This window comes from Eretmochelys imbricata, chromosome 4, assembly GCF_965152235.1.
Source record: "Eretmochelys imbricata isolate rEreImb1 chromosome 4, rEreImb1.hap1, whole genome shotgun sequence".
Lineage (NCBI taxonomy): Eukaryota > Metazoa > Chordata > Testudines > Cheloniidae > Eretmochelys > Eretmochelys imbricata.
The window spans coordinates 140,891,497-140,918,669 of NC_135575.1; the positions used below are offsets into that span (position 1 = coordinate 140,891,497).

The 27,173-nt window shown below is 43.5% G+C and overlaps 1 protein-coding gene across 8 annotated transcripts in view; it reads left to right on the top strand.

Annotated features, from left to right (window-relative positions):
• Window positions 1-27,173, top strand: part of SFXN5 (sideroflexin 5) — a 171,634-nt gene that overhangs the window by 48,174 nt on the left and 96,287 nt on the right. For 7 of the 8 annotated variants that reach the window (XR_013346040.1, XR_013346044.1, XR_013346042.1 and 4 more), the window contains exons 4-9: window positions 804-830; window positions 2,745-2,799; window positions 4,392-4,417; window positions 8,930-8,983; window positions 14,078-14,134; window positions 16,072-16,137. Coding sequence is in view for 3 of the 8 variants with exons in the window: in XM_077816054.1 (XP_077672180.1) it covers window positions 804-830; window positions 2,745-2,799; window positions 4,392-4,417; window positions 8,930-8,983; window positions 14,078-14,134; window positions 16,072-16,137 (285 nt within the window). In the remaining 5 variants the exon portion in view is untranslated. The remainder of the gene's footprint in view (window positions 1-803; window positions 831-2,744; window positions 2,800-4,391; window positions 4,418-8,929; window positions 8,984-14,077; window positions 14,135-16,071; window positions 16,138-27,173) is intronic. The other variant, XR_013346043.1, reaches the window with a different exon arrangement.

The following is a 27,173-nucleotide window of genomic DNA, read 5'->3' on the forward strand; positions in this document are numbered from 1 at the left end:
CACAAAGCGAGTCTATGTTGGATATTCTTTTCTCTCTCTCTTACTCTCATCCTCCTTTCCTATTCCTTTCAATTATTTGTTACATCCACTTGTTTCATTTTGTCATAAAGTAGATTGTAAGCTGTATGGGACAGGGACTGTGACTTTTTGCAGTGGTGCCCTGCCCCTGATTTGGGGCCTTTATGTGCTATAAACAATAATAAAAACATGTATTTTATGAATATTGATTACACCTTCCCTTTCAGTGAGCATTTCTTCAATGAAAAAGATTTTCCTTGCACAATTGTTTGTGGAAAAGTGAAAAATGGGCCACTCGTCCTATTGAAGCTAATGCATAGTTTGTATTTGAATGAATGTTTGCAAATACCTCACTGCAGTGTTTACTCACCTTAGAGTGGAATGCCCTCCAGTGACCACTGACGTCAGGTGGGAGTCTTGGGAGCTCATTCAAGGTGTTATTGTGCTAATCAGATGTGTACACAAAAAAGTAAAGAAGGCAGTGTTCCTCATCTCAGAAGCTTACAATATAAGATCTGAATTCTGCCATTCTGTCTTATGTTGAACAGTGTCTTCCTCTCCAAGTGGTATCATTCATTTCAGTAGAACTACTGGCTCTGATAAGGTACTTCTCAATGTGGGTAAAGGTGGCAGAATAGGGCCCTTAATAACCGTCTCTGACATCCAGAGGAAAGTTCTTTCTTAGAGCGATTCTCCCCGTTCCTTTAATGTAACAGATCAGAGGATTAATGTGGATTCTTCTGTGCTGATGTTTTAAAAACTAATATTTTATTTTATTTTTCTAGCTTTGGGGAGCTCAAAAAATAAAGCAGGTAACATGCTTTTAAATATTTTATTCCTCTTTTAAAATATCACTATTCCCTTCTGTTTTTCCTAAATGGGGGGAAAGGTGGTTCTTCTTTGTCTGTCATGGTTTTTCAGTTACATTTTCTCTGACAAGATAAAATAGCATGTGCAAATAAGTTTTTCCCCACACAAGAGTCTTAATTTTATTTTATTGTTTATATATAATTTTATGTCTTCATTTTCTCCCATTTATCTAGCCTAGAGTTTTCCTGGTCTCCACATTTCCATTAACTGGTTTGACATTTCTTCCATAACAATAAAAACTCTTTTCAGACTAACAGCCGTGTTAGTCTGTATTCGCAAAAAGAAAAGGAGTACTTGTGGCACCTTAGAGACTAACCAATTTATTTGAGCATAAGCTTTCGTGAGCTTCAGCTCACTTCATCGGATGTGAGCTGTAGCTCACGAAAGCTCATGCTCAAATAAATTGGTTAATCAATAAAAACTATGTTATATCTTTCCCCTGGACAATCCCAAAACACTAGCAGACTGAGTCTCACCCCTGTTTACACCAGTTTTTACACTGGTGCATCCTCACTGGCTTCATATGGAGATCTGGTCCTTATCTGCCTAAGGTGAGAAAGACCAAAGGTGACTTTTATGGATAGCTGTAGAATGGAATAAATTGGTGGTCTCAGTCCAGTTCTTAATGAACAGGTGTCCACAGCACAAAACTACCACAGCTGGCTCCTTTGTAAGTGGTCTCCACAGTGAGGCCAAGAACTGGATGGACATGAAGCATGAACTTCTCTTGCGGCCATAAAGTAGTGCAATGAACCATTATAGTAGTCGATAGGATTTTACTGGAGAATTCTTTGTTTCAGTAACACCAGATGACCATACAATCATGTTGTCAATTGGCAACACGATGGTCAGGCTCTGTTGGATTTCCATGCAAATGTCCATGCTTGCCTCAACCTGATTTACAATACATGTGAATGGAGAGAGCTTTCGTTATTGTTATAGATTATTGAGAGACTCTTCACCCTTAATCCGAGGAAAATGTATATATAGATTTAGTAGGAATGGGGGTTGTGAGTAGAACCCATCGTGTATAAAGTCAGGAAGAGTTAAATAAAAACTGTCATTTCAGAAAATATGCTTTTAATTTTATAATCACAGGAATTTCTGAACAACTCAATTTACTGCAGGAGAGCTGAGTAACACTTCTGAATAATTTGAATTTAAAATCTGTCCTGAACATTTGCTTAGAACTGATTTTTTTTTTCTTCAAAAACTTTACTGTATCAAAACTTCAAACCTACACACAGGACAGGAGAGCTACATTGCACTGATTTAGGTTGCTGCTTCCCATCTAATCCACTTGACAATGACTTATTACTATCTAATGGCTGTTAGTGTCTTGTGTACAGTGAATTTAGTCTGAGTGTCCAGATTACAAAACCACCAACAAAGCCGGTCTCATTGTTAGCAGACACTAAGGACAGAGTGGGCCATGGAGACTAAATTCTATTCTTGTCCCTAGAGGTAGTACCTCCCAGGTCAGGGTTAAAGCACATTGATGCATGTTCTTTGTGGACATTGCTACTGCTCATTATGTACCTGTTCTATGCTTCTGTCTCCAGTGTTGTCAAGCTGTCACTTCTCATTAGCACTCAGTTATGTCAAGAATTTTTAAAGGAGCAGAAAACCAATAAGCAGGAGGAGGGTTTTGTGAAGACTACTGAATGGTCATGGGCCACTGATCTGTGCTGCAAAAGCCACGTGCAGCATGCTGCGTACGCTGCTGTAGAGAGACGTACGTGTGTCTCTCTGCTCTCTGGTTAAACATATTGTACATAATGGGAAGGGTCAGGCTCTTTGCTGCTTGCCAGCCACTTCCATGCTTTCACCATGTCTATTTACTGATTGTTTTGTAGGCCATCATACATCCTGATACTAATGAGAAGATCTTCATGCCTTTCAGAATGTCAGGTAGAGTATATCCTCTAATCAGTGTACTGATCTGTTTTACTAATCTTACTGAAAACACATAGTCAATGTTATAATCCCATTTTTGTCCCAGTTCTTTCTCTGAATCTTTTAAATGTTTAATGTCTGCCTCATTCTTCTCCCTCTCAGATGTACCCCCTGGACATCTGAATGTGAACTGTGGCTTATCTCATCTCTGGCCTCTCTAAAGTGCCCATCCTGTGGTATCCAGGCACTCTATTTAAGTGTTAGCATTCATTTTAACCTCGGAGCAAGGAAAGAAAGCTGCCACATAAACAAACACTCTGGTACTTTCTTCCACTAAGGAGAGTGGGTTGGGCCACATACCACAGCGATGGGCATAGTAGAAGAACCTAACTAGAACAGAATTCTTGGAAGGCACCTTTCATACCGCCAACCCATGTTCTTTCTCCCTCAGAGACAGAATGCTTTTCTTTTGTGCCATACTACATCCAGCCTTGGTGTGAGACAGCTGCTGTTGCACCATTAAATCAGCCTCTTCGTCCCCCTCTTTTCAGTAGTGTTCCATCCCTTGAGGCAAAAGAGCACTACCTTCCTTTACTGTGGATCAAGCTGTGGCTGTGTTTGTGGGGCAATTACTGTACAGAAGTGTTCCTTTGGTACCTTCTTGGGAGAGCAACCAGCAGGGAGAGTCTGAATCCCCTTTTAGAAGGGACCTTTATCTGGTTTCTAATGTGCTATGCTGGGAAATGAGCTCATGCGGTGGAACAACCTGTGAGCATGGGAGAAATGGCAGGATTGGTGCTTCATTCTCTAAAAACTTTTCTCTCCCCTGTTCTGCCACTGACTTGCTGTGTAACTTTGGGCAAATCATTTCACCTCCCTGGGCTATGGCATCCCTATCTGTCAACTGGGGTTGTGAGGCTTAATGCATTAATATTTGTAACATGCTCTTAGACTCTCTGGTGAGATGTGCTGTAGCAGAGCGAAGTGTGGTAACTTGCAGCTCTTGCTGAGGGAGGCAATATGTGGAGTATGTGATTTTTGTAGAGGGCCATTGATATTTCGGGTAAGGGCTTGCCCACGCTAGAGTGTTTCCATTTTAACTATACTGTTATAGCTAAAGCAGTACACCCTCCTTCCTCCAATGTGGATGCAGCTATAGCTGTATAACTTATTCTGGTTTGGGAAGAGAAAAAAGATGTACCAGTATAAGGCTCCTTTATAGTGTTATAACTACGTCCATGCTAAGGTTTATATATCAGGATATCGGTACAAATATTGCATCCCTAACCAACGTAGTTACACCAGTGTGACTTTTCTAGTGCAGGCAAAGCCTAAAAAAACCCCTTGGTTAACACTTAAAACACCCAAGAGCTGAGAAGGGAAAGTGAGGTAAGAACTGTGAGTCCATTTTTCTCTCACTCCTGATTGTCAAGCTGTAACTCCACTAAAGTCACTGGAGTTATACGGGTGCAAACAAGAGGACCCTCAGACTCATGCCCTATGTGTTTCCTGTCCTATCTTTATAGCAGCACCAGGTTTCTCAGGTGTGATACCTCCTTAATCTCTATGTATTAAAATGTGCGTATCTTTCTTTCTTTTTTTTATAGGTTACATTCCTTTTGGAACACCCATCGTAAGTATTTTAGCATCTCTCCCCACCCGGTCTGAGTGTAACAGGAAATGCATTTTTTAGCACTCACATAGAATTCTCCAAATTCCACACTACTTCGGTGTGACATTCACAAAATGTTCACACCTTTCCCATCACACGTTAGCGAGGGTTTCATTGTGCAAAATGTGCCCTGATGGATTTAGCTTGTCATGTTTAAGGTTGTTTGCCTGTTACACGTTATTCACTTCCTTCCCTGCACATAGTATCCTGCTATTTTTGTAATATCTTCTAGTTTTTGGTTAATCTTCTACCTGGCTCTTTCTCCAGAAAGATAATGGGTCTGTCTACACAGCAATTAAAAACCCATGGCTGGCCTATGCCAGCTGACTCAGGCTCGAGGAGGCTCAGACTAAGGGGTTGTTTAATTATGGTCTAGATGTTTGGATTCAGGCTGTAGCCTGGGCTCTAAGACCCTCCAGCCTGAGCCTGAAAGTCTACAGTGCAATTAAATAGTCCCTTAACCCAAGCCCACAAGGCTGAGTCAGCTGGCATGGGCCAGCCGCAGGTGTCTAATACCCCAAGGTGCACTGATCACCTGTAAAATGTAACTTCTGCATTGGTCTTCAGATCCTTCCTCCTTTGTATAATTGACAAGCTGCTTCCAGAATGTGACAAATCTAGTGAGAGCCCCGCAAACTTAAGAGCTACGTCACAGTACCCAGGATTATTTGACCCCCACACCCCCAATAACTCCTTTCCCCCAGTGAAAATCAAAATCCTCTCTAATGAACTGTTGAAAAGTCATTAGTTATGGGTTATTGCTAAGTGTGCATCTCTCAGTTCATGTTTGTTATTTTCAGTTGACTGTATTAACATTTGGGGACAATATCTTGAGTGAAGGCCAGATTAGAGGTTTCCCTGACTGCATTTATAATGCTTAAACTTCAGTTACTCCTCACCCTCTGCCTGTGAAGTAGCTAAGTATTACCCCCATTTTACAGATTGGGAAACTGAGGCACAGCAATTTTAAGTGACTTGCCCCAGGCAACATAGCAAGTTGATGTCAGTACCATGATGAAAAATTCATATACTTTTGGATTCCAGCTTTTTTTTTTTTTTTAAATCCTCGAGATCATGCTGCCTCAGCTATTGTAAAGATTGAAATCTGCTGGTTGAAACCTCATAAACTAAGTGCATTGAGGCATACAACTCTCAGATTCATAGATTCCAAGGCCAGAAAGGGCCATTGTGATCATCTAGTCCAGGGATCGGCAACCTTTGGCACGCGGCCTGTCAGGGAAATCCGCTGATGGACTGGGATGGTTTGTTTACCTGCAGCGTCTGCAGGTTCAGCTGATCGCAGCTCCCACTGGCCGCGGTTTGCTGTTCCAGGCCAATGGGAGCTGCGGGAAGTGGTGCGAGCCGAGGGATGTGCTGGCCGCTGCGTTCCGCATCCCCCATTGGCGAACCTCGGCCATGGGAGCTGCGATTGGCCGAACCTGCAGACGCTGCAGGTAAACAAACCGTCCTGGTCCATCAGCGGATTTCCCTGACGGGCCACGTGCCAAAGGCTGATCCCTGATCTAGTCAGACCTTCTGTATGGCAAAGGCCGTAAAACTTTCCCCAAATAATATCGAGAGCATTTTGTTTAGGAAAAAACGTCCAATCTTGATTTAAAAATTGCCAGTGATGGAGAATTCACCAGGACTCTTGGTAAATTGTTCCAGTGGTTAATTACCCTCACTGTTAAAAATTGACACCTTATTTCCAGTTTCAATTTGTTTCCACGTTTCCAGACATTGGCTCATATTATACCTTTGTCTAGTAGACTGACGGGCCCATTATCAATTATTTGTTCCATAAGCAGGTACTTACGAACTGCGATCAAATCACCCCTTCTCTTTGTTAAGCTAAACAGATTGAGCTTGAGTCTATCACTATAAGGCATAAGAGTAATGATCCTCTCCAAGGAAGGTGATAACATGGTCACCAAAATATAGAGGTTAAAATTAGTGTTATTAATTTGTTGTAACCTACATTTTGGTGGCAACTTGTGGTGGGACATTATTTTAAAAAAAAATTAGGTTAAACAGAAATGAGTTAACGATCAAATTGACAATGAAATCGGCCCAAATCCAGATCTGTCAGCAGAGCTGAGAGCTGTCAGATGAGTCCAATTTCACTAGCTGTAAAGGATAAACTGGAACCTCTTGTCTTTTTTTTTTAAAGAAGCATTTTCAAATGTTAAAATTAAAATGTAACATTTATGCCAATCTATCTGTGAAATTTAGTGACAAAATTGGCAGCCTGCTCTAGCATAAAAACAGTGTGAATCTTACATTGAACATAGGGGGATGGGAATTCCTTGAGCAAAATGATTGTGCAGCAGTCTTATGGTTCTAGCCTAGGACAAGACACCAACTTAGGAAGAGGCTTCATCTGAGCTTACTTAATTCAGCAGCATAGCCTAGTGGGTAGGGCGTTGGAGTCAGAGTCAAGAGAGCAGGGTTCCATGCCTGGCTGTGCTACTGGCCTGCTGAGTCACCTTAGGCAAGTCACTTCTACCACCATGTGCCCTTTGTAAAAGGGGGAAACACTTGCCTCCCTTTGTAAAGTACTTGGGGATGAAAAGCAGTCCGCAGTGTTGCCAACTCCTGCAATTTTATTGCGAGTCTCATTATATTTGGCAATTTTCTTAAATCCTCAGCTCCTGGATTTGTGTGATTATTTGGGAATCTATTTTTAATTTCTTTCTTGGGTTCTGATTCATGGTTTTTGGCTGCTTGGGACTGGCAATACTGCAGTAGATAAGAGCTGAGTACTATTGTTAATATGGACTCACAGATAAATCCACTTTCCTTAACCAGTAGGAAAGGACTTTGGTTTTGTAAACATAAAGATCCCTCTTGGTAATTCATTCCACTTGACCTCTTTCAGCTAGAGTCTTGTCAGAATCAGCAAATCTTTAGGGAAAGCATCTACATCTCTTGACTTCAAAGCCACAATGACCATCACATCAGTCAGGCAATTAGAATTTGGTGGTTGATATATTTCTGGTGTTTAGGGTTTTTTATTTTGTTTTCCTTTTTAGCTGTTTTTTTTCCTTGACAGTAATTAAAAGTGAAGCTGTACATTCCTTGGCAGACTCTTGCACATATGGAGAGTTTGCATTAAATGTGCCTCTTTCAGTCATGCAGATTTTGGGTGTTCTTTTTCTTTTCATTTAGTCTCTTTCTTGTTTTCTTCCACTGAAGTTCAGATTATAAATGACTAATGTTTTGGGCTGCCTCATCTTCCCCAGTCTTTTTAACCCGTTGCCTCTTGAGGCCAAATTCAGACCTGTTGGAATGAGGTGCAACTCCTATGGAAATATCTGGGCCAAGTTTGCCGATAATGTAAATCGTGGTGTTAGTTACATGCTGGGTGTAAATGGTAAGTTAGTGTAACTCACTGATTTGGCACTCGACAGGCATGCAAAGTAGGTGTAACTTATATTTCAAGAAAGAACGTAGGAGGAAAAATCAACTTAACAGGAAGGTGTAAACTAAACCAGCCCGTCCAACCTTTTTTATACCCTCTTTTTAGTCGTTGTTTCTCTCTTCTGGATTCTTAGGCTGTGAGTTGTACCCCCAAAACTGATGCAGCTGCAAATGAGTGGTGATCGTGGGCTCACCTCCCTTCCTTTTGACTGATTCTTTTGGCTGTTATATCAGGTTTTACCCTCCCCTCATCCTCAGCATAAATAAGATCAGAGAGGATGGCCTAGCGCAAAGTCCAAGAGTGTGGGTGAATCCACAGCCTTCTAGCCCCGAGGTCAGAGTGGTACTATGAGGAGCATTTTCTCTCCTGGTAACATGGGCTCCTATGAAAAATGCACACATTCAGGAATAAATTTGATTTGCTGGGCTCTGAAATAGACAGTCTTCACATTACAGATCCATGCTTGTCTTTCCACTCTAATTCCCAGAGAATTAGGTAGCTGGAGGGGAAAAAAAAATAAAAATGTGAAGGCATATCCCATTATATCTACCCATTAGCTGACAATTCATCTCACTGGGAGCTTTGTTTGGGGGTTAACCTAAGGAGTTCCTTTATACTTCCTTTCCCATCCCTCTTCAGTTCCATGCATTGTGGCACCTTTTCTCTTGTGGAATGGGACACAGCCTTTCTGTGCTGCTCCCTACATACCCATGTGAGGCCCAATATCCCCATCCCTATTGGCCCAGTGAACATGGGACTGAACTCATGGCCCAGATTTGGACCTCTAGGGTCCTTGTAACTGTGGGTATGAGGAATGTAAACTCATGATCTTTAAAGCAATTGGTCCCAATTAAGAGCACTTGAACTTCAGGGTTTTCCAACATTAAAATCTGATCTCTTTTTGACATTTTCTAGAGGAGCTACATTTCCAAAAGTTGAAACAATAAACACATCAAAGAATAAAAACCTTTCCACCCCCCCACAAAGAGACTGACAGTGTATTCATTATGCTTTTTTTTTTTTTTTTTTTTAATCGTTCCTCTCTCTTGTAGGTTGTTGGTCTTCTCCTGCCAAACCAGACGCTGGTGTCCACTGTTTTTTGGCAGGTAACAATCTTCTGCCATGGCACATTGAGTCTATGGACTTGTGTGACAAAAAGAAAGGCATCATTGAATTACATCTCCAGTACAGACCCAAAAAATGAGGACAGTGTGACTAAGGCATATTTACTTTTCTGCATCAAGAGCATCTTAGTTAATGAGAAGATGGTATGGCTGGATGTAACTGGAAATTTTTGGTAGGACTGGAGTATGCTGCAAATAAACCCATGGGGCTGATTCTCCACTGCCTTGCACATTGTGTTATCATGTACACCTGTGTAAAGAAGGTGTAAAATGGTGCTAAATCCAAATTGTATTACTATACACCCACTTTGCTCAAGTGTAAATGATGACACGAGGTGCAAAGCCATGGAGAATTAGGCCCTTGACGCTCACACCTCTGCTGTTTTGAAGACATTCTGTTAAGTAGTTTAGGTTCCAGCCTTTACATACCTTGAAAAGGACATATTCTGTCAGAAAAACAAGGGCGGGGGGTGAGGTCATATCTTTTTTTGGACCAACTTCTGTTAGTGGGAGGGACAAGCTTTTAAACTCCACGGAGCTCTTAGAAAAAAGAGCTGTGTGTAGATCAAAAGCTTGCCTCTCTCACCGACAGAAGTTGGTCCAATAAAAGATATTCCCTCACCCACCTTGTCTCTCTAATGCCCTGGGACCGACACAACTACAGCTACACTGCATATTCTCTTAGTGAAATTCATCCACAGGGCTCTGAGGCTTCAGAAGGTCCCCAAGGCAGCGGAACTTACATGCAGAAGACTCCACATTTGCTGATAGCTGGGCTCCATGCCAGTTCTGCGTGCTGAGTCGGGTTTGGGAGAGGGAGTGGGGGCTTGGCTAAATTTTCTGCAGTTACCCCTACGTAGTTTCTTTGTACAAAGCTATTTAAGAAGGGTGTGTGTGTGTGTGTGTGTGTGTGTGTGAGAATTTGAGCCATAGTAAAGGTTATTCCAAATAAGCAATTCTGAATAATTGAAATAAAAAGACTTATTCAAGCTGTTCTTAAAAATCTTTGTTTATTGCCTTCAAAGTAAATAGTGCTATAAAATGTCATGCCAGCCGTGGAAGATCAAGGCATAATGCAAACTATCTAGGACTTTGGAAAGGGTATGTGCAGTCAACAGAAAACATAAGCGTATCCTAGTAGCTTGTGGCTGTGTTTACAACAAGGTAAGTTATGGCCACATAGTTCAAACGCTGAAGCTGCATCTTGTGCAATATACAATTTTAAGAGGCAGTGTGGCTGGAAATGTCTAGAGTTTTTCACTTCTCCCACTGTCATGATGCCTAAGAACTCATGAAGTCAGTGACAAAACTCCCTTTGATTTCAGTGGGGCAGGATCAGACACTTGATTATGCTACCCTTCCTCATGTGCGTAGCCCCACTGATGTCAATGAGACTCCTGGCATGTGTAAAGACTACTCATGTGATTAAGGGTAGCAGGATAAGACCCTAAAGAGTCCCTGTTCACAGTGAAAGGTGAACCTTGTGTTCTGTACTTAGAGAAAGTTGAAGGGGTAAACTGAAGGGTCTGTTCTTAACTAGGACTCCAGCTACAAGCACAGCACAAAACCTGTTTAATTGTAAAAACAGCAAGGAGTACAGTGGCACCTTAAAGACTATCAGATTTATTTGGGCATAAGCTTTCGTGGGTAAAAAACCCACTTCTTCAGATGCATGGAGTGAAAATTACAGATGCTGGCATTATTATACTGACGCATGAAGAGCACATGAGACATGTTTTGTGAAATTCTTCAAGGACCAGATTCATATACACTGTGAGTAGTACCTTACTGTGCAATAAGTCTCACTGAAATGAAAGGGACTACTATGCAGTTACTGGGGGCCATGGATCAGCGCTCACGTCGCACTCCCCATCAGTACCTGGCCCGGGCTGGGGAAGCTAATGATCCAACCAGTGGACCAAATTCAGTGATGAATCCTGGTTACGTGCCACCTGAGGCACACTGCACGTACGCTCAGAAGAATACATTTATTCAGTGTAAATAAGGGTGTCAGAATCCTTATTTGGAACTGGAAAGAGTATTCTTAAAAAAAAAGTCAACAAGCCACAAGAGCATAATCCAAGATAAATTCATTAACAGAATATACAAATTTCAAGTCCCAGATCAATAGTAGAACAGCATTGACTTCACTGGGAGTTACATGCGCTTATGTAGCGGTAGAATTCGACATGCAAAAAGTAGGATTCTGACTGCTTGACAAACTGTGATCAGATGCAATCCCAGCCCACAGCAAAGAAAAGGAACATAGCCTTCAAGTTGACTAACTCGGAGCATGCTTGGGAGGCTGCTTCAGTGGTTCTCAAACTTTTTCTGGTCCTGACGGCCTGCTGGACCCACTGTCAGACCAAGTTGCCTCAGATCACAATGTTAACAGGAGAGGTTCATTTTGGGAGTGCTTCTCTCAAACTTCAGATGCCAACTTAATTTGTGGTGCAAAAAATATGGGGGTCACCAGACTTCCCAGGGAGAGAGCGTTTTTGCTCCTCCATCCGTGTTCCCTCTTTCCCTTCTTCCTCTATCCCCATTACCCTCCATCTTTCCAGTTCTCTTTTCCCCCTCCTTTTCTCCTTTTCTGACTCCTTTCTGTTTCTTTCCCTTCTTCTCTCCTTTCAGTATCATTTCTCAGGTTCTGACCAGGAGCTGGAGAAGAGCAGCCCTGTGCGCCTGCACTGACATACTTTAACCACAGCACCTTGAGTACGCATGTTGCAGTCCAGGGCATGTCAGGCCCCAGACTGAGGTAAGCAGTCATTGGAGCAGCATGAGTGGGACCCTCTGAGCCTTTGGAGTCCCATTTTTGCTGAATTGAGGGAATGTTCAGAACGCCCTCCCTCCAGTCGATCTTTCCTGGATGTGGGGGGAGTGGCCCTACTACCATTGCCACCCCCTCTGAACTCTGCAGACAGGGGGAGTGGGCCATCCAGCCACCCCCTGAAGAGTCCAGAAGTGTATCAGCCAGCCGCCCCAGAAGACAGCAGAGCCAGAGAGTGGATAACAGGGCACTGATCCATCCCCATTCTAAAGACTGCTTAAGGTAGGAAGGGAGTGGGGCAAAACTTGTCCCAGTTTTCTATTTCTGAGCTGAGATTCTGGTCTGTAACTGGGGTGGAGTTGTGGGATGGTGATCAAGCAGGGGTGAGTATTGGGTTCTCAATGAAACCCAATTCCACCTGGTTGAGTGTCTGTTACAGAAGTTTCTCTAGCTCTGCTCGATGGACCACTTCAGTGGAGTTTGATTAGTGGAGCTTTATAAAGACTCACTTGGAAACCAGGACAAATTCCAAACACCTATTGCCAAACAAAATTCTCATAAATCATATTTTTTTTTTAGCATAAAAGGCAAATTTTGGTGGCCCCATGTATTCCTTTATGTGAAAGTTCTGAGATCAATAGGAAGAACATGCTTGTGGGCCATCACTACCGCTTTTTCCCAATTTGGTCCTTCTGTGCCTATGCCTTCCCCACATTTAACCACTTGGTGACTCTGTTTCTCCCCTTTCTTCTTTCTCTCCTCTCAGGTTCTGGCCATTAGCTGGAGAAGAACCAGTACTATCCTACTCTTACATTGAAGCACATTATGTGTGGCCCCTGCTTTGGGAGTGGGGTGGGGAACCGTAGTTCTTTTAATTCACAACTGCTGTGGATAAAGCACTTCAGTTCAAAAGCACGGCGTTACTCTTCTCCAGTTGCCATTACTGTTGCTGGCACACTTCCATTGGAGTAAATCTTATCCTAGAAGTCAGAGATGGACATACCAACTAGATCATCCAGTCCATATCCCCTAAATGGTACAGTAGATTCATGATCCCCAGCCTCCCATGAACCCCCAGTTTGAGAACCACTGAGTTTAATGAGCGTCTAAAAGGTTGGCTGCTAGGGCCTATAATATCCTGCAACTTTCTATAAGGGATGTCATGGAACAGAGCAGGAAGAAAAATGTTTAATGTTAAAATTGCCGTGTTCTGTAACCCTTCAATGATGCTATCATTTATGCAAAGAATTTTTAAAAAGGTTTGATCTTTCCAGCTTTAGATCAGTTTTTATCACAATTTTACTGTTTTAATTTAGGGTGTGTTTTTATTTTCTAGTTTTAGTGTGCGTCCGTGTTTGTGTGAATTTAATGCGAGTGAAAAGGAGAGGGTCAGAGACACTGGGATGTCAACTGTAGGGCCAGGAGTGGGATGCAATATAACAAAATGGTGACAGTGGAGGATACCAAGGAGAGATTCGCTCCCCCCTCTCCCCCAGACAGGTGGGAGAGACCAGCCTATTTGTCTTTCTTTTGGGTGTAGCCCCTAAAGGGATCAAACAGCCACTCTTAAACAAAAGACCAGTGGGGGAGACTATCTCACTATGTGTATCTACAGCACCTAGCACAATGGGACTCTGATCTCTGTTGGAACCTCTAGGCTAGTACCAATAATAGGAATAGCACAAGGTTGTTGTTCTGGGATAGCTGTAATAGGATGTTTAAGTCTGAGCACACCCACTGTTTTTACTGGGTTTTCTTAAGTATCATGAAAATATTCATATTAATAGATTTTATAAAACTTTTATTTAAAAAACCTAAATTTAGGGACTAAACTATCGGACCGTGTCCCTTTTAAACTTTACTGCAGCTAGTACTGTGGTCAGAGGGCCAGATTCATTGTCCATTGATGTCATTTAAAAGACACCCCTTGACTTAAAAGGGGAATGGATTGGACTCTAAGTATGCACAAAGCTTTAGAAATGTGAAGGGGTGGCGGTCGTTTGTGTGCGTGCGTATGTGTGTGTAGAGTGGATAACCTACATTTCTGCATTTAGTTTTTCCTCTCCGTTACCCCTGTACTTTCACAGCCATATAACAGTCTTCTCGTTGATATCACAAAGCTTCCATGACCCAGTGGAGGTATAATTGGATAAAGTGGACTTTTCTGTATCATGTTTGGGGAGGGGGGAGTTTTTTGGGTTTTTTTTTTTTTTGGTTTTTTTTGGCAGCAGTAGTGACATAGATACATTCTCTTTTTTAAAACAGTTGTTTGTATCTCTTATTTCCTTTTGTTTCCTTTTCAGTGGTTGAATCAGAGCCACAACGCATGTGTCAACTATGCAAACCGAAATGCAACTAAGGTGAGGAGATGCTACATAGGCAGTATCTACAGTAAGTCTGATCTTTTTTGACACTGGAAGCGTAATTCCTGAATCTTGGACTTTAACAGAAACTGCAGGGTAGGTGCCACAGCAGGTTTATGGATTGGCCTTTCTCCTATGGAGCCTTCACTATTAAATTGTCTTAGAAAATAAATGGACTGAGTTTGTTTTCAGTCTAGTCCCTGGTTGTCCTTTGTTCAAATCCTCAAAGTACCAAAACCAGGGGTATTGTTCCAGAATAGCAGGGCTGTTGCTGGTCTGGGTTTAGGTGATATAAGCAGGTGTAGTTCCTATTCTGGTTGGTAGAATGTATGCATGCTGTCTGTAATCCTAATTTAGCTCCTTCCTAGGGTTTGACTTTATTGGTAACTCAAATAACCTCAACCAGACATAAAACCATTCCCCAAGGCAGGACCTCTCAGCTCTAGATTCTGGTTCCTTCTGGTACTTGCTGGTTAGTGCTAATAAGAACCATCTGCTAGTGTGATTCCGCAGTATTCAGTCTACACCTTCAGGCGGGTTGCAAGCATTTGAAATCAGGGTGACTGCATAGAGGAGTTCTGCAGGGTCCTCTCTCTTTACAGGTACACTGGCAGAACTGGTTAGATAAAGCTAGCTCAGGAGCTGCATTGGCATGCCCTCTGTATCTAATGCTATCATTTTCAAGAGCATTTAAAAGTGGGGATTCTGGGCCTCTTTCCAGACACCAAGCTTCTCTCTTCTCCAGTGCACATGGGAGCCACTAATTTGGGGAGATGAGTCAGTTTCTCTTCCAGATCTTGTTCTCCTACATGGCAGACAACGTGCTGCCGCGACTGCAGTTTGCCATTGGGCTGGCCCAGTTGATAGTCTTGGTTGGTAAGAAGTGACTTAATTTAACATAGTAAAGAGCAACGATGATAGATATTTGGCTTTTCTGATGACAAAAGAAGACTCGGCGATTAAATATACAACCCCTGGTGGGAGGCGGGGGACAAGTCTTTCCCTCATTTTGTTACTATCCCAGGGGTGTTCCTCTCAATACAGTTGCAGAACTAAAGTGTTCTTACTCCTAGTCTTTCTTTCACACCCCCTTCCCCAAACTTTTACGTTGTTGTATCACTTCTCATGATGTCTGAGAGCTTAAGGTATGAAGCTGAATTAGAAGCCTTTGCACTTGCATGCAATAGATTCTCATTAAAAGCTAAAAGAAATTGTCAGGTCAAGATAACCTTTCAAAGAGCTATAGTTAAATCAGAAAGCTTTGGGTTCATAATGTATGTGTGTGTGGGTGTGAATAGTTCTGCCACTTTGCCAAATCGCATTTATGTATAATATTTCCAGGACAAAGAGTAAATTTCTGGTGCTAAATAAATAATTTTCCAAGTCCTTTAACTCAGTGGTTTTCAACCTTTCCAGAACACTCTACCTCTTTCAGGAGTCTGATTTGTCCTGCTTACCTTAAGATTCAAGTCACTTAAAAACTACAGGGGGCCCGCAAAGGTAAGTTATATGCTTCAGCCCCTGCTGCCCAGTGGGGCTCAGGCTGAAGCATATAACTTAGCTTCACAGGGCCCCCTGTGGCATTGCCCTGCTTGCCACCCTGCATGCCAGCCCTGCCCTTGCGACCCTCCTATATGCATCCCCTGACCCCTAGGTTGAAAAACATTGATCTAGATGAGTTGACGTATCCTCTGGAAGACCTCCACGTACTCCCAGGTGTATGTGTACTCCTGGATGAGAACCACTGCTTTAACCTACTCCATCAGGCTGTAACTCCTGTTGTTTTGGCAATCCCACTAGCTAACAGGGCCACGTATAACCCAGCAGCTGTGACAAAACCAAACATTTAAAAAATAATAATAATAATTCAAAATTATTTTCCTAACCAGAATTCTGTGTTGAAATTGTTTTGTTTTTTTCTTTCCTTTCCAAAGCCTTCTCCAACATCCAAGTTCATCCAGGGCTACTTGGGAGCTGTCATAAGTGCTGTCTCAATTGCAGTGGGTAACATTTATATTTCTCTCCTCTAAAGAAATAACTTCTCCCCCATATTAATTTTGTATTTTTTTGAGAGATGGTTTGTTTGAAATGGCAAATGGCTTTACTTTAATAGACATAAACCTAGATTGAATGTCAAGAAAAGATTCTTAACACTTAGGGCTCTCTGTCCATAGGCAGCCAGCCTTTGTACCACCAAGGCATTACGCTCTACGAAGGCCATGACTACATTACCACTTATGCCACTCAGGGGTGTGAAAAAACATACCCCTGAGTGACGTAAGTTTTGCCAGCATAAGTGGTAGTGTGCACAGCGCTATGTCAGTGGGAGAGCTTCTCCCGCCGACATAGCTACTGCTTGCTCGTTGAGGTAGTTTTTATTATTTCAACGGGAGAGCTCTCTCCTCTTGGCATAGCGCGGCTAGACGAGCAATCTTACAGTGGCGCAGCTGCATCGGTACAGCTGTGCCGCTATAAGCTTGCTCGTGTAGACGTGGCCTTAGCTCTTTGTAGTAGAAGTCATGGGTATGTCTTCACTGAAAATTAAATAGAGTTATTTATGCTCAAGTTCACTTCCCCACTGTATAATGGCACTTGAGCTGCATAGAATGATTGTATTAGCTGCACAGATTGGTTGTGTTAGGAGCTGATGAGTTCTGCTAACTTGAGTTTAGCCCAGGGGTGGGCAAACTTTTTGGCCCGAGGGCCACATTGGGGTTGCGAAACTGTAGGGAGGGCCGGGTAGGGAAGGCTGTGCCCCCCCAAACAGCCTGGCCCCTGCTCCCTATCTGCCCCCTCCCACTTCCCGCCCCCTGACTGCCCCCCTCTGAACTCGCGACCCATCCAACCCGCCTCCCGCTCCTTGTCCCCCGCCACTAACTGCCCCCCCAGGACCCCACCCCCTATCCAACCTGCCCCTGTCCTCTGACTGCCCCAACCCCTATCCACACACACACCCCCCGACAGGCCCCCGCTCCGGGACTCTCATGCCTATCCAACCCCCCCTGCTCCTTGTCCCCTGACTGCCCCAACCCCTATCCACACCCCGCCCCCTGACAGCCCCCCCCCCACCCAGGACACCCACCCCCTATCCAACCTCCCTGTCGCATGACTACCTTCCGGAACCCCCTGCCCCTTATCCAGCCGCCCCACCCCCTTACCATGCTGCTCAGAGTGGCAGGAGCTCGCAGCTGTGTGGCCCAGCCGGAGCCAGCCATGCCGCCCAGAGCACTGCGGGGGAGGGGCCGGGGGGCTAGCTGCCCCAACTGGGAGCTCAAGAGCCGGGCAGGACATTCCCGCGGGCCGGATGTGGTCCACGGGCCGTAGTTTCCCACCTCTGGTTTAGCCTATACCTCAATGGGTGGGTCAACTCACATTAAAACTGCACTTCAGTTAAGGGTTTTTGTGGCGGGGCAGGATTTGAGTTATGGCATTATTCAAGTTGTAACTTAACTCAGCAGTGAAGACAAGCCCTTACAAGTTTACATCTCTAAGTTTATGGCTTAGTGCTGTAACAATCAGGTTTATAATTCTTAGACTTCGTAGAAGCACAAGTTCAGCTCAGCTATTCTTCATCTGTGTAGAGTAGATACATTTCCAGAGTTGACTCAGCCATTCTTCTTTTCAAGGTGGGCTTTCAAATATGGCCTTAAAAACTAAGGTGTTCTGTTTGCTCTGCTTGGACATTAAAGATCCCATGGAAACTTTTGTAAGACTAGGGAATTGCCCTGTTATCTTGGCCAAAACATCCCCCACCTCTCACTTTCCTGCAGTTGCCAGTAGGCTACTGCCCTTCACAGCAGCAGTGGGTGTTTCTGTGGTGGTTCTATAAATAAAATGCTCAGACGTATGAAGTCACCAGTGTTACCTGAGTAAGGACAGCAAGATTGAGCACAGAGTTTGTCGAATGTTTTGAGATTGTTTCGACTGAAAGTATATATCTTTATCTGACACTCTTGTGTTAGGGTAAGTCTACACTACAAAATTGAGTCTTCTTAAGTTACATTGACTTACAGCCTCTGCGGTAATTCAACTGCTTTTAAATGTCCACACTATGCTCTTTGTGCTGGCGTGCATCCTAACCAGGAGCGCTTACAACAATTTCACTGTAAGTGTGGGCATTGTGGGATGGATCACAAGGTAGTAACAGTTGATGTAAGCAACGCAGTGTCTACAGTGACACTGTGTCGACCTAACTATATCAACTTAAGTGCTACGCCTCTCATGGAGGTGGAGTTATTAAGTTGGTGTAGTGGGCGAGTTACATTGGTGGGAGCTCCATTTTAGTGTAGACACTTACAGAGTTAGGCTGATGTAAGCTGCCTTACATCACCCTAACTCTGTAGTGTAGACCAGGGCTTAGTTGTTTTTCCTCCTACATGTAAATTTCTGCCTCTGAGTGTAAATTACACTCATTTTGCACAATTACTGATTGCCAAGTTACTCTGCTTTACCACTTACGTTCTACATACAACTTCCACCACAATTTATGTAACTGCTGAATTTGTCCTAGTTTCTTCAATATTTCATCAAGCAGTTACCTCCCACCCCACACCTTTCCCCCAAACACATTAGCCCTCCAGGCGTGCACACAGAGCAGGCTAAAGCCTGGGAGAAAATATGAGCCTTTCACCATTTCCTGAATGTGAGTAGCTCTCAGACCAGCAGAAAAAGTGGATTCCAGATGTGGGACCCTCCACTGACAAAGCTCAGCCCTAGCCCATAAACAGTCACATCTGTGGATTGTTAGAAGGGGCACCCTGGCTGATCTCGTTTGTCATAATGATACATCACAAGGCACTGTGTCCTCTCACATATATTTGTACTGTAAGTATAAATATAACATTCATATTTATTATGAATCCTAAATCATTTCAGTCCAGTTAGCCCATCATGTTGGAATTATAATCTGAACAACACATCTTGCAGGACAGTTTTTACTTTGTTTGCTTATATAGTGTCATTTTTATATAGTGCCTGGCCCTTTCAGTTTGAGTAAAAGTAGTCTAATTCACTTGGAGCTCCCTTCCTTTTAGGGCAGTTTTGAACTGAGTGAGATCCTTCTGCTGTGCGGAGATGAGACTTTTTACAGATGCAATGATTTTACCTGGTAAGCGTCTAGGTTAATAAGCAGAGTAAAGGTTTCAGAGTAAAGTTTCTGAAACAGGTATTCCACATCTATCTGTTAAACAAAAAATGGTTTCGAAAGAGCCTTAATTTTTGTTCCCTGGGATTCTAAGGCCTTAGACCTCATTAACTGATCTCTGCTGTCAACTAGCAGCAAATCCCCTCCCAGTGTGAGCCAATTAAGACTAGATGACCTGAAAACAAGTGCGATTATCTCCAGTGGTCTGCAGAGACCTTGTATTAATTAAAGTGAGTCCCTTCCATGTTTGCAGTATGCAAGTGACAGAAGGAGGAGAGCTAGTGGGGGGGGAAAAAAAATCAGTACAGAAAGGTCATGACAAATCAGTTGATTTGAGGTCATGTTTTCCCATAGTTTAAATACCCTTTGTCTTTATCTAACCACAGTGGGCTAGGTTCTGCTCTCAGTGACACCTATACGACCAAATCAGGTTGCAGGGGTGTAACTTACAACAGAATATGGCCCTGTGTTTTTAGCAATTAACCAAAAAGCTCTGTAATGCTTTATAAACAATCGTTTCCCTATTATCGCAAAAGCAGCATTTACTGGTTTGAGCTGCCTTGTTCATTCTTACAAATCTAGTTTCTATCTGCTTGACTCATTTATTGGTCCTGTGACTTTCGTTTACACATCTCGTGCCATAGGTGGTAACTTTTTTTTTTTTTTTTTTTTTGAGCTGTTTCAAATGCAGTAGGGAATATAAGATCCTCAATTAAATTTCAGCCTGGCCTCCTTGCTGTGCATTTCTTTAGGAGGCTGTCATCTTTTCTGGGGATCAATTAAACATGTTTTCTTAGGGAAAAGGAAAAAAGGGGTTTATTTGGCTCTTGCTTATCCTATTGCACTCAGGTGATGTCAATGGAATTACTCCTGCTTTTTACCAGTAGAAGTGAGAGGAGAATCAGGCTTGATGGTGTTCGACAGCTTTCATGAACAAATTCTACTGACAGTAAACAAGATTTTCATTCAGAGGCAATACTGGTCTAATGGCTTGAGATTGTGACCGGGAAGGATGGCTATGTGGTTAGAGTGCTAGCCTGGGATCTGAGATCACTTCCTTCCTCTACCACAGATTTCCTCTGGGACCTGGGACAAGTCACTTTGGCCCAGCTTCGCAAAGGTATTTACCTTCTGGAAGTTAGGAGCCTAAATGCCTTTGAGGAGCTGAGCCTTTATCTCTCTGTACCTCAGTTCCCCATTCATACAATGGGGAAGCTTGCATTTCTCTACCTCCCAGAGAAAGTGTGGATAAGTACATTTAAGACTGTGATGCACTCAGCTACCATGTTAAGGGTGGCCATATGAGCACCTAAGAGTCAGACAGGAGATGTAGGTCAAAATGTTCAAATTGGGTGACTGAAGTTAGGTGTCTAAAGAAGTGATCTGATTTTCAGATGTGCTGAACACCTGCAGCTCCCAAATGAGGTCAGCAGGAGCTGCCACTTCTCAGCATCCCTGAAAATCAGGCCACTTATTTAAGTGCCTCAATGTGGATTAATTAGATTAACTATAGGGACCCATCTCTAAAGATTTTGGCCCTGGAACCTGTTCCCTCTCCATCCACTGATGCATAATGTAACTTTGGGAAAGGAAAACTATACCAGGTCCAGGAATTTATTTCTTCACCCACCCAATCTCCAGATAAATTAGCCATTTAAAAACAAACTAGAGAATATACTTTAGGCAATAATCCTGCATTGGCTGAGGAAGAAGGGGATGAAGTACCAGATTTAACAGGTCTCTTCCATCACTGATTTATGTAGTTTTTCTAGGATGTTCTGCAAATATATTGCCTCCGCAGACATACACTTGCGTCCTGTGTTCTGGACAAGAATAGAGGGGGGATGGTAGACATGACTCTTCAGATAGATGTGGTCTTTTCCCCCATTGAGCACATATGTAGAGCTAAGCTAACTATTTTAAAGACTGTTGGATCGATGCAGCACAGCATACAACTTCCAAGCGTGTGGCTCTGAGGAGGCAATATGTTTAAAGGATTCTAGTTACTGCTAAGTAACCTAGATTTATTTTTTTATCTATGTGATTTTGGTGTATTTTTATCTTGTTCTCTGTATACTTGCCAAAGCAAGCCTTCTTTCTGCCTCTTATTTTGATTGCTATATGCTTAACTGATCTGAACGCTAAGCAGGAATTGTTCTTTTTCATCAATCAGAGTCCTGTTGTTAGAGCTTATTTACCCAGTATGGATATCTGGTTGCTGTTCACTGTGGTAATATGTGAAGTACAATTAATATCAGCTGGTTTTCCTAAACAAGACAGACAAAGCCAGGGAACATTGATAGGAATTGAGAGAAACCAGGTATATTTTAAAATATTTTTTCCCAAATATTCCAGCTCCAACCATTGTAATAAGTTGGAAGGGTTTATAATGATTTGAAAACCATTTACTTGTAATCATATACCCATATCTGTAATTCTTCAAGCTTTGGGAAGGTGAAAAATGCTATGTAAGCGAAAAGCACATTATTATTCCTGTTAATAACTTTCGCAAGCATCGTAATTGGACATAGTTCTTAGGTTCCAGATCCAAACATGCCAAAAGTATAGGTGTTTGTACCCAGGGCTTTGGTTTGAACCCATCACTAATCCCAGTACTAAACTGTGAACCCTTCCTGCGTCAGAGTCAACTATCCAGTACGCTTATGCTGTGATAACAGCTTCCATTTGGGGGTCAGAAATGCCCCTAAAGCTGTGTTGTTTCTTTGACATAAAGCAGCTTAGTACAAGAGTCGCATGCAGCTGTGGAAATGTCACCAAAACAATCAGCCGAATGCACAGCATGGTGATCAAATGGGTCTACAGTAGGTTGTTGAACCAGAGGCTCATGCAACTCCTGTGCTATCAAAGGGGTATGTGTTCCATCAATTAATCAGTTGTACTTGTGTTCAGTTGTATTACATTTTGATGGCAACACCAGATTACCAGAAAGACCCTGATAATTTGGAAGGAATTCAAAGAACAAAGAAAAGGATCAGGACTGGAGGGACTGAGTTACTAGGAAAGATTAAAGGAGCTACATATGTGTATAAATTGTCTAAAGAATGCCTAGGGGGGCTCATGATAACAGCCAGTAAAGATAAAAAGAAATGGAAGATTTAGGCTGAATATGGAGAAACTTCCTGACAGTGAGATGTATGGGGTTGTGGAATAGTTTCCTTAGAGAAGTGGTGCCTGCTCCATTCTTTTGGGCTTTTAAAACTAGATTGTACAAAGCACTGTAGGAAGCAATCTCATACTGCCTAGGAGATGGACTGGGTGATCCAATAGGTTTTTTCCATCAGTGACTTCTGTAAGTCATGCTAGGCAGAGGAAAAATGGGCAATAGAGGACTGGTATAAAAGTGATTAGAAACATTGCCTGGGGGGAAGAATAGAATGATCCTGGAATGAAGCTTAAAAGAATGTTTTAAATTAAAAAAAGAAAAAATCCAGAAAGCAAGAGTGGAAGACAGGGAGGTGGGGAACTCTGTACAATAGAACCACTGATTGGTTTTCTGTGGCTTGACAAGCAGCGTGGATGATGAAGGGTGGCTCTCCTCTGGTGTCCAGGGAAGAGATCTGGCACCAAGCCTTCCTCCCCTTTCAGACACTCTGAACCTAATTCTCCTTGCACTTCTACCATTGTAGTTCCAGTGGTTTAAGCGGAGTTACTCCCAACTTACTCCAGTGTTCATGAACAGAAAATCAGACTCTCTGTTCCCAGGCTCCACCGTGAATGATTTCCAAAGCTGGCAACTAAACCTGCTTAGCCTACACCATGCTCCCGGCAGTATCCGTTAGTCCAAAGGGCTGCCTGGGTGGGGGGTCTTCACTGGCTCAGCAAGCCATGGAAAACCAATTAGCAGGTAAGAAATTTTTTGTTTTTCTGTGGCTTGGCTTCCCAGTGTGGATGATGGGTCTGGTTAGCAACACCCACCCAGGGAGGAGAATGGGAAATTAACAGCCAACTAACTGAACGGGCTACAGTGACAGGAGAAGAAAGTTGGGCAGTCTGGGAAGGAAGAGTCCTCCCTTGAGGAAAGCCATCTTAGGGGCAGTAATAAATTAGTGTCTTGGAGCACTCTATATGCCAATGCTTCATCTGCTGGCAAAGGCAGGTCCAGTCAGTGGCGATTGGTGTAGGTGCAGCTGACGCTCCAGAGCGCATCCAAAAGAGGCCTCTCCTCTCTCTACCCAAGAAGTGGCTGTGGCTCTGACAGAATGGGCTTGAAGTTGAATCAGGGCAGGGAGGCTTGCAGAGGTATTGGTGATCAGGATGGATACAGCAAGGGAGCATGGTCAGATGTGCTTTAATCCCCTTGCAGGAAATCTCGAGGATGAAGAAGGAATAGGGCTTTCCCCACTCCTTTGTTCATGACAAGTAGGTCTTCAAGACTCTACAGACATCCTCCGGCGCTTGGATTTCCAACTGCGTCTGAGGTTTCCTTCTGCATTTGGAGTCGCAGCAAAAATTGGGGTGGGAAATCTCCTGTTTAAAATGAAAAGAAGCGGGGACAAGTGTGAAATGCTGCTTTTCCCTTAAGTAAAATGAGGTGAGCAATTGCAGGCCACAGCTCTGAGCCCCCTTGCCCTTCAGGTGGAGGTGACGCTAGTCTGAGTGCTATCATCCAGGAGACCATAGTAGGGGCACAAAGGGCCTGGAGCAGCCTGTTGAGGTTCCAGGGAGGGAGCAGGGATGTCACTGGAAGCCTAAGGTAGTACATGGCCTTTAGGAATCTAGTCACAATACGGTTGAATTTCCCACAGATACCCCTAGTGGAGCCCCTGGGGCTTTCGAGGTCTGAAGTTTGGATCCCTGTGGAGCTAGTTGAGAAACCCACATGCTAGAGAGACTCCAGGATGTCTGAGTGGGGGGGATTTCTTCACCAGAGCCCAGTGGGACCAACACCAGGCTGAGAAGATGGCCCACGTTTTGTAGTAAGCAACGCTGGGGATTTTTTTTTATGAGAGCATGACAGAGCATGGGGGACTGTCAGAAATAGCTACCTTTCATTAGGAAGCTCCTTTTATGAGCTGCCTGAACGTTGAGTGTCTGCTTCTTCCTCAGAAAACAGGGACACGTGGAAGGGGTGGTCCGGAGGGTACCCCTCTCTCCTGTCACCATAACCCTTGGGTGTTGTGCCCACACCTAGATCTGCCGTGGGGAATTCTGAAATGAAGTGAGGACATCCAGTTTGGAGTTGCTCATACTGGCAGGTGTCTGGGGCACTGCTTGGCTGGCATTTCAGATACACAGGCCCTGTAATAAAACACTGGAGGGTTCCCAATTAGGGCACCTCATGGAAGGTGTGAGCCTGATTTGGCTGTGCAGTCTTCATGGCTCCAAAATGGCCCCTCAATATAAGACACCTGCTGCCTTCCTCACCAAGGGTATATCTACACAGCACTTTGGAGACCATAGGAGTGAGTATCCCAGACCGGCTTGACAAACTTGGGCTCGTGGGGTGCAAGCTAGTGCTCTAAAAATAGCTGTGCAGACAGTGTTTTGAAGCTGCTGCAGAACCTGAACGCCAGCCCAAGCCACAACTTCGAAGCACTGTCTTTCCAGCTATTTTTAGAGTGTAAGTGCAAGGCCAAGTCTATAGATCCAGGCTTGGAGCTCCTATGGGCTCCCAAATGCATGTAGATTTAGCCCAAGAGACCAGTGAGCTTGGAACCAGAGGGCCTGAAAGAAGAGGACCTTGGCTCCAAATCTATGGCGTCTGGTTGGTCCTTTGCTGCCTGACTGACTTTGGAGGAGAGAAACCACCCATTAACTACTCTGGGGAGCCGAGACATATCATAATAGTTATTATATGTGGCCTTACATCTGTAGGTCTCAAAGCACTTTACAATGGAGGAACGCTATTATTTGCGTTACACAGAGGGGGTAACTGAGACACAGAGAGCTTAAAGGACTTGCCCAAGGTCACCCAATGAATCAGAGCTAGGAATAGAATAGCAGTTCTCAAACTGTAGGTCGGGACCCCAAAGTAGGTTGCAAACCCCATTTTAATGGGGTCACCAGGGCTGATGTTAGACTTGCTGGGGCCAAAACCGAAGACTAAGCCCCGCTGCCCAGGACCAAAAATAAAGTAACAGAATGTGATTTTTACCATGAATTGCGTAGATCTTTACAAATTCAACCCTTTTGAGCAGGGAAAACAGTTCAGTGTTGTGTGGTTTCACTGACAATAAGTAGAGGTGGACACCCTTTTGCACAGGCGCCCCCTCTCCCCAGGGCTGAAGCCCTTAAGGTTTGACTTTGCCCACCCCTCGCTACCTGGGGCGGTGGAGCTCGGGCAGACTCAGGCTTCAGTTCGCCCTCCTGGGATCTTGTAGTAATTTTTGTTGTCAGAAGGGGGTCGCGGTGCAATGAAGTTTGAGAATCCCTGGAATAGAACCCAGAAGTTATGGCTCCCAGTCCTGTGTGCAATCCACTAAACCAAAGGAGCCTTGTAGGGTACAATAGAGTAAGATCAATTATATACTTTATTGCACCAACCCCTCAGCTGATGTTAATCAGTGTAGCTCCGAATCATCAGTTTACTCCAGCTGAGGCTTTACCCCTTCCAGCCTCTAATGAGCAAGAGTTCCAAAAAGAAAACATTGGGCTCTCTAGGAGGTGTAGGGGGAACTTGGTGAAAGAAAAAGACATCACTGAAATAATACTTAAATTCATTCTTTGCTCTGGTGTTCTCAGAGCAGGAAGGGCGGGGGACTGGCGCAGCAATGAGACATACATTTTCTAGGGGAGGAAATCAGATGCATGTTAGATCAGATGAGCAAGGAATCCAATGACTATCAGGAGAATGGGGAATGTTAGTCAGCCTCAGTCTGGCTTAGAACTCCAGAATACGCCAGCAGATCTCTAGCCAATACATTTTGAAAATGAGGGTCTTATAAATTTTGACTTTGTTCCAATATAGCACAAAAATATTCAGAATTTCCTGCAGAAGGAAATTTTCTGACCAGCTTCAGTGGGAAGATTGAAAAAGAATAAGAAGTGAGCAGACAACCTTGGTAACTCAGTGTGGAGAAATGTAAGGTAATGAGGTTGAGGACAATAAACAAGCAAAGAAATTATCTTCAGGGATGTTACATTGAGTGTAGCTCTCTCTTAAGTGGAAGGATCAGAGGTGTATCTGATGTAGAGGTGTAGAATACGATCATACCTAGCTTGCATCAATTATTAGCAGTAAAATAAAGGGTAGCAAAAATCTGCTGTATATAAATAAGATTCTGAGAGGGTTAACTTTAGTGATTTAGACCCCAATCCAAAGTGCACTGAAGTCAATAGGTTTCAGAGTAGCAGCCGTGTTAGTCTGTATTCGCAAAAAGAAAAGGAGTACTTGTGGCACCTTAGAGACTAACCAATTTACACCAGGTTAGCAGTGACATTATCGGGGATAGTGTTTTTGACGGCTTGTAGTCCATTGGTTAGTCTCTAAGGTGCCACAAGTACTCCTTTTCTTTTTGAAGTCAATAGGACTCTTTTTATTGATTTCAGCAGATTTTGGATCTGGCCTTTAAGCATCCAATTTGAAACACTTAAGATCCTTACAACCAGAGGTTCAAAGCCTTCCAGGATCATCCAGCGTAGATAAATGGAGTTCCAATCAGTACGGTATGTAGGAGGATCTTTTGGACAAGCCTTCAAAACCAAGGCCCTGCCTGCTTTATGTAAAGATCCCACGGGATTTCTCAGAAGAGTAAGGGCTTTTTCCAGGTCCTTTGGTTAAATTTCTGACCTCTCCCAACTGCGCAATGTGCTGTTTAGCTTATTGCTCAGCTGGTTAGTTGTCTACCTGTTGCCCTCCACCCCAGAGGGGCTATGTGATATTGTTGGCATCATTCTGATCTCACACCAGGATGTTCGGCTTAAAGCTTTATA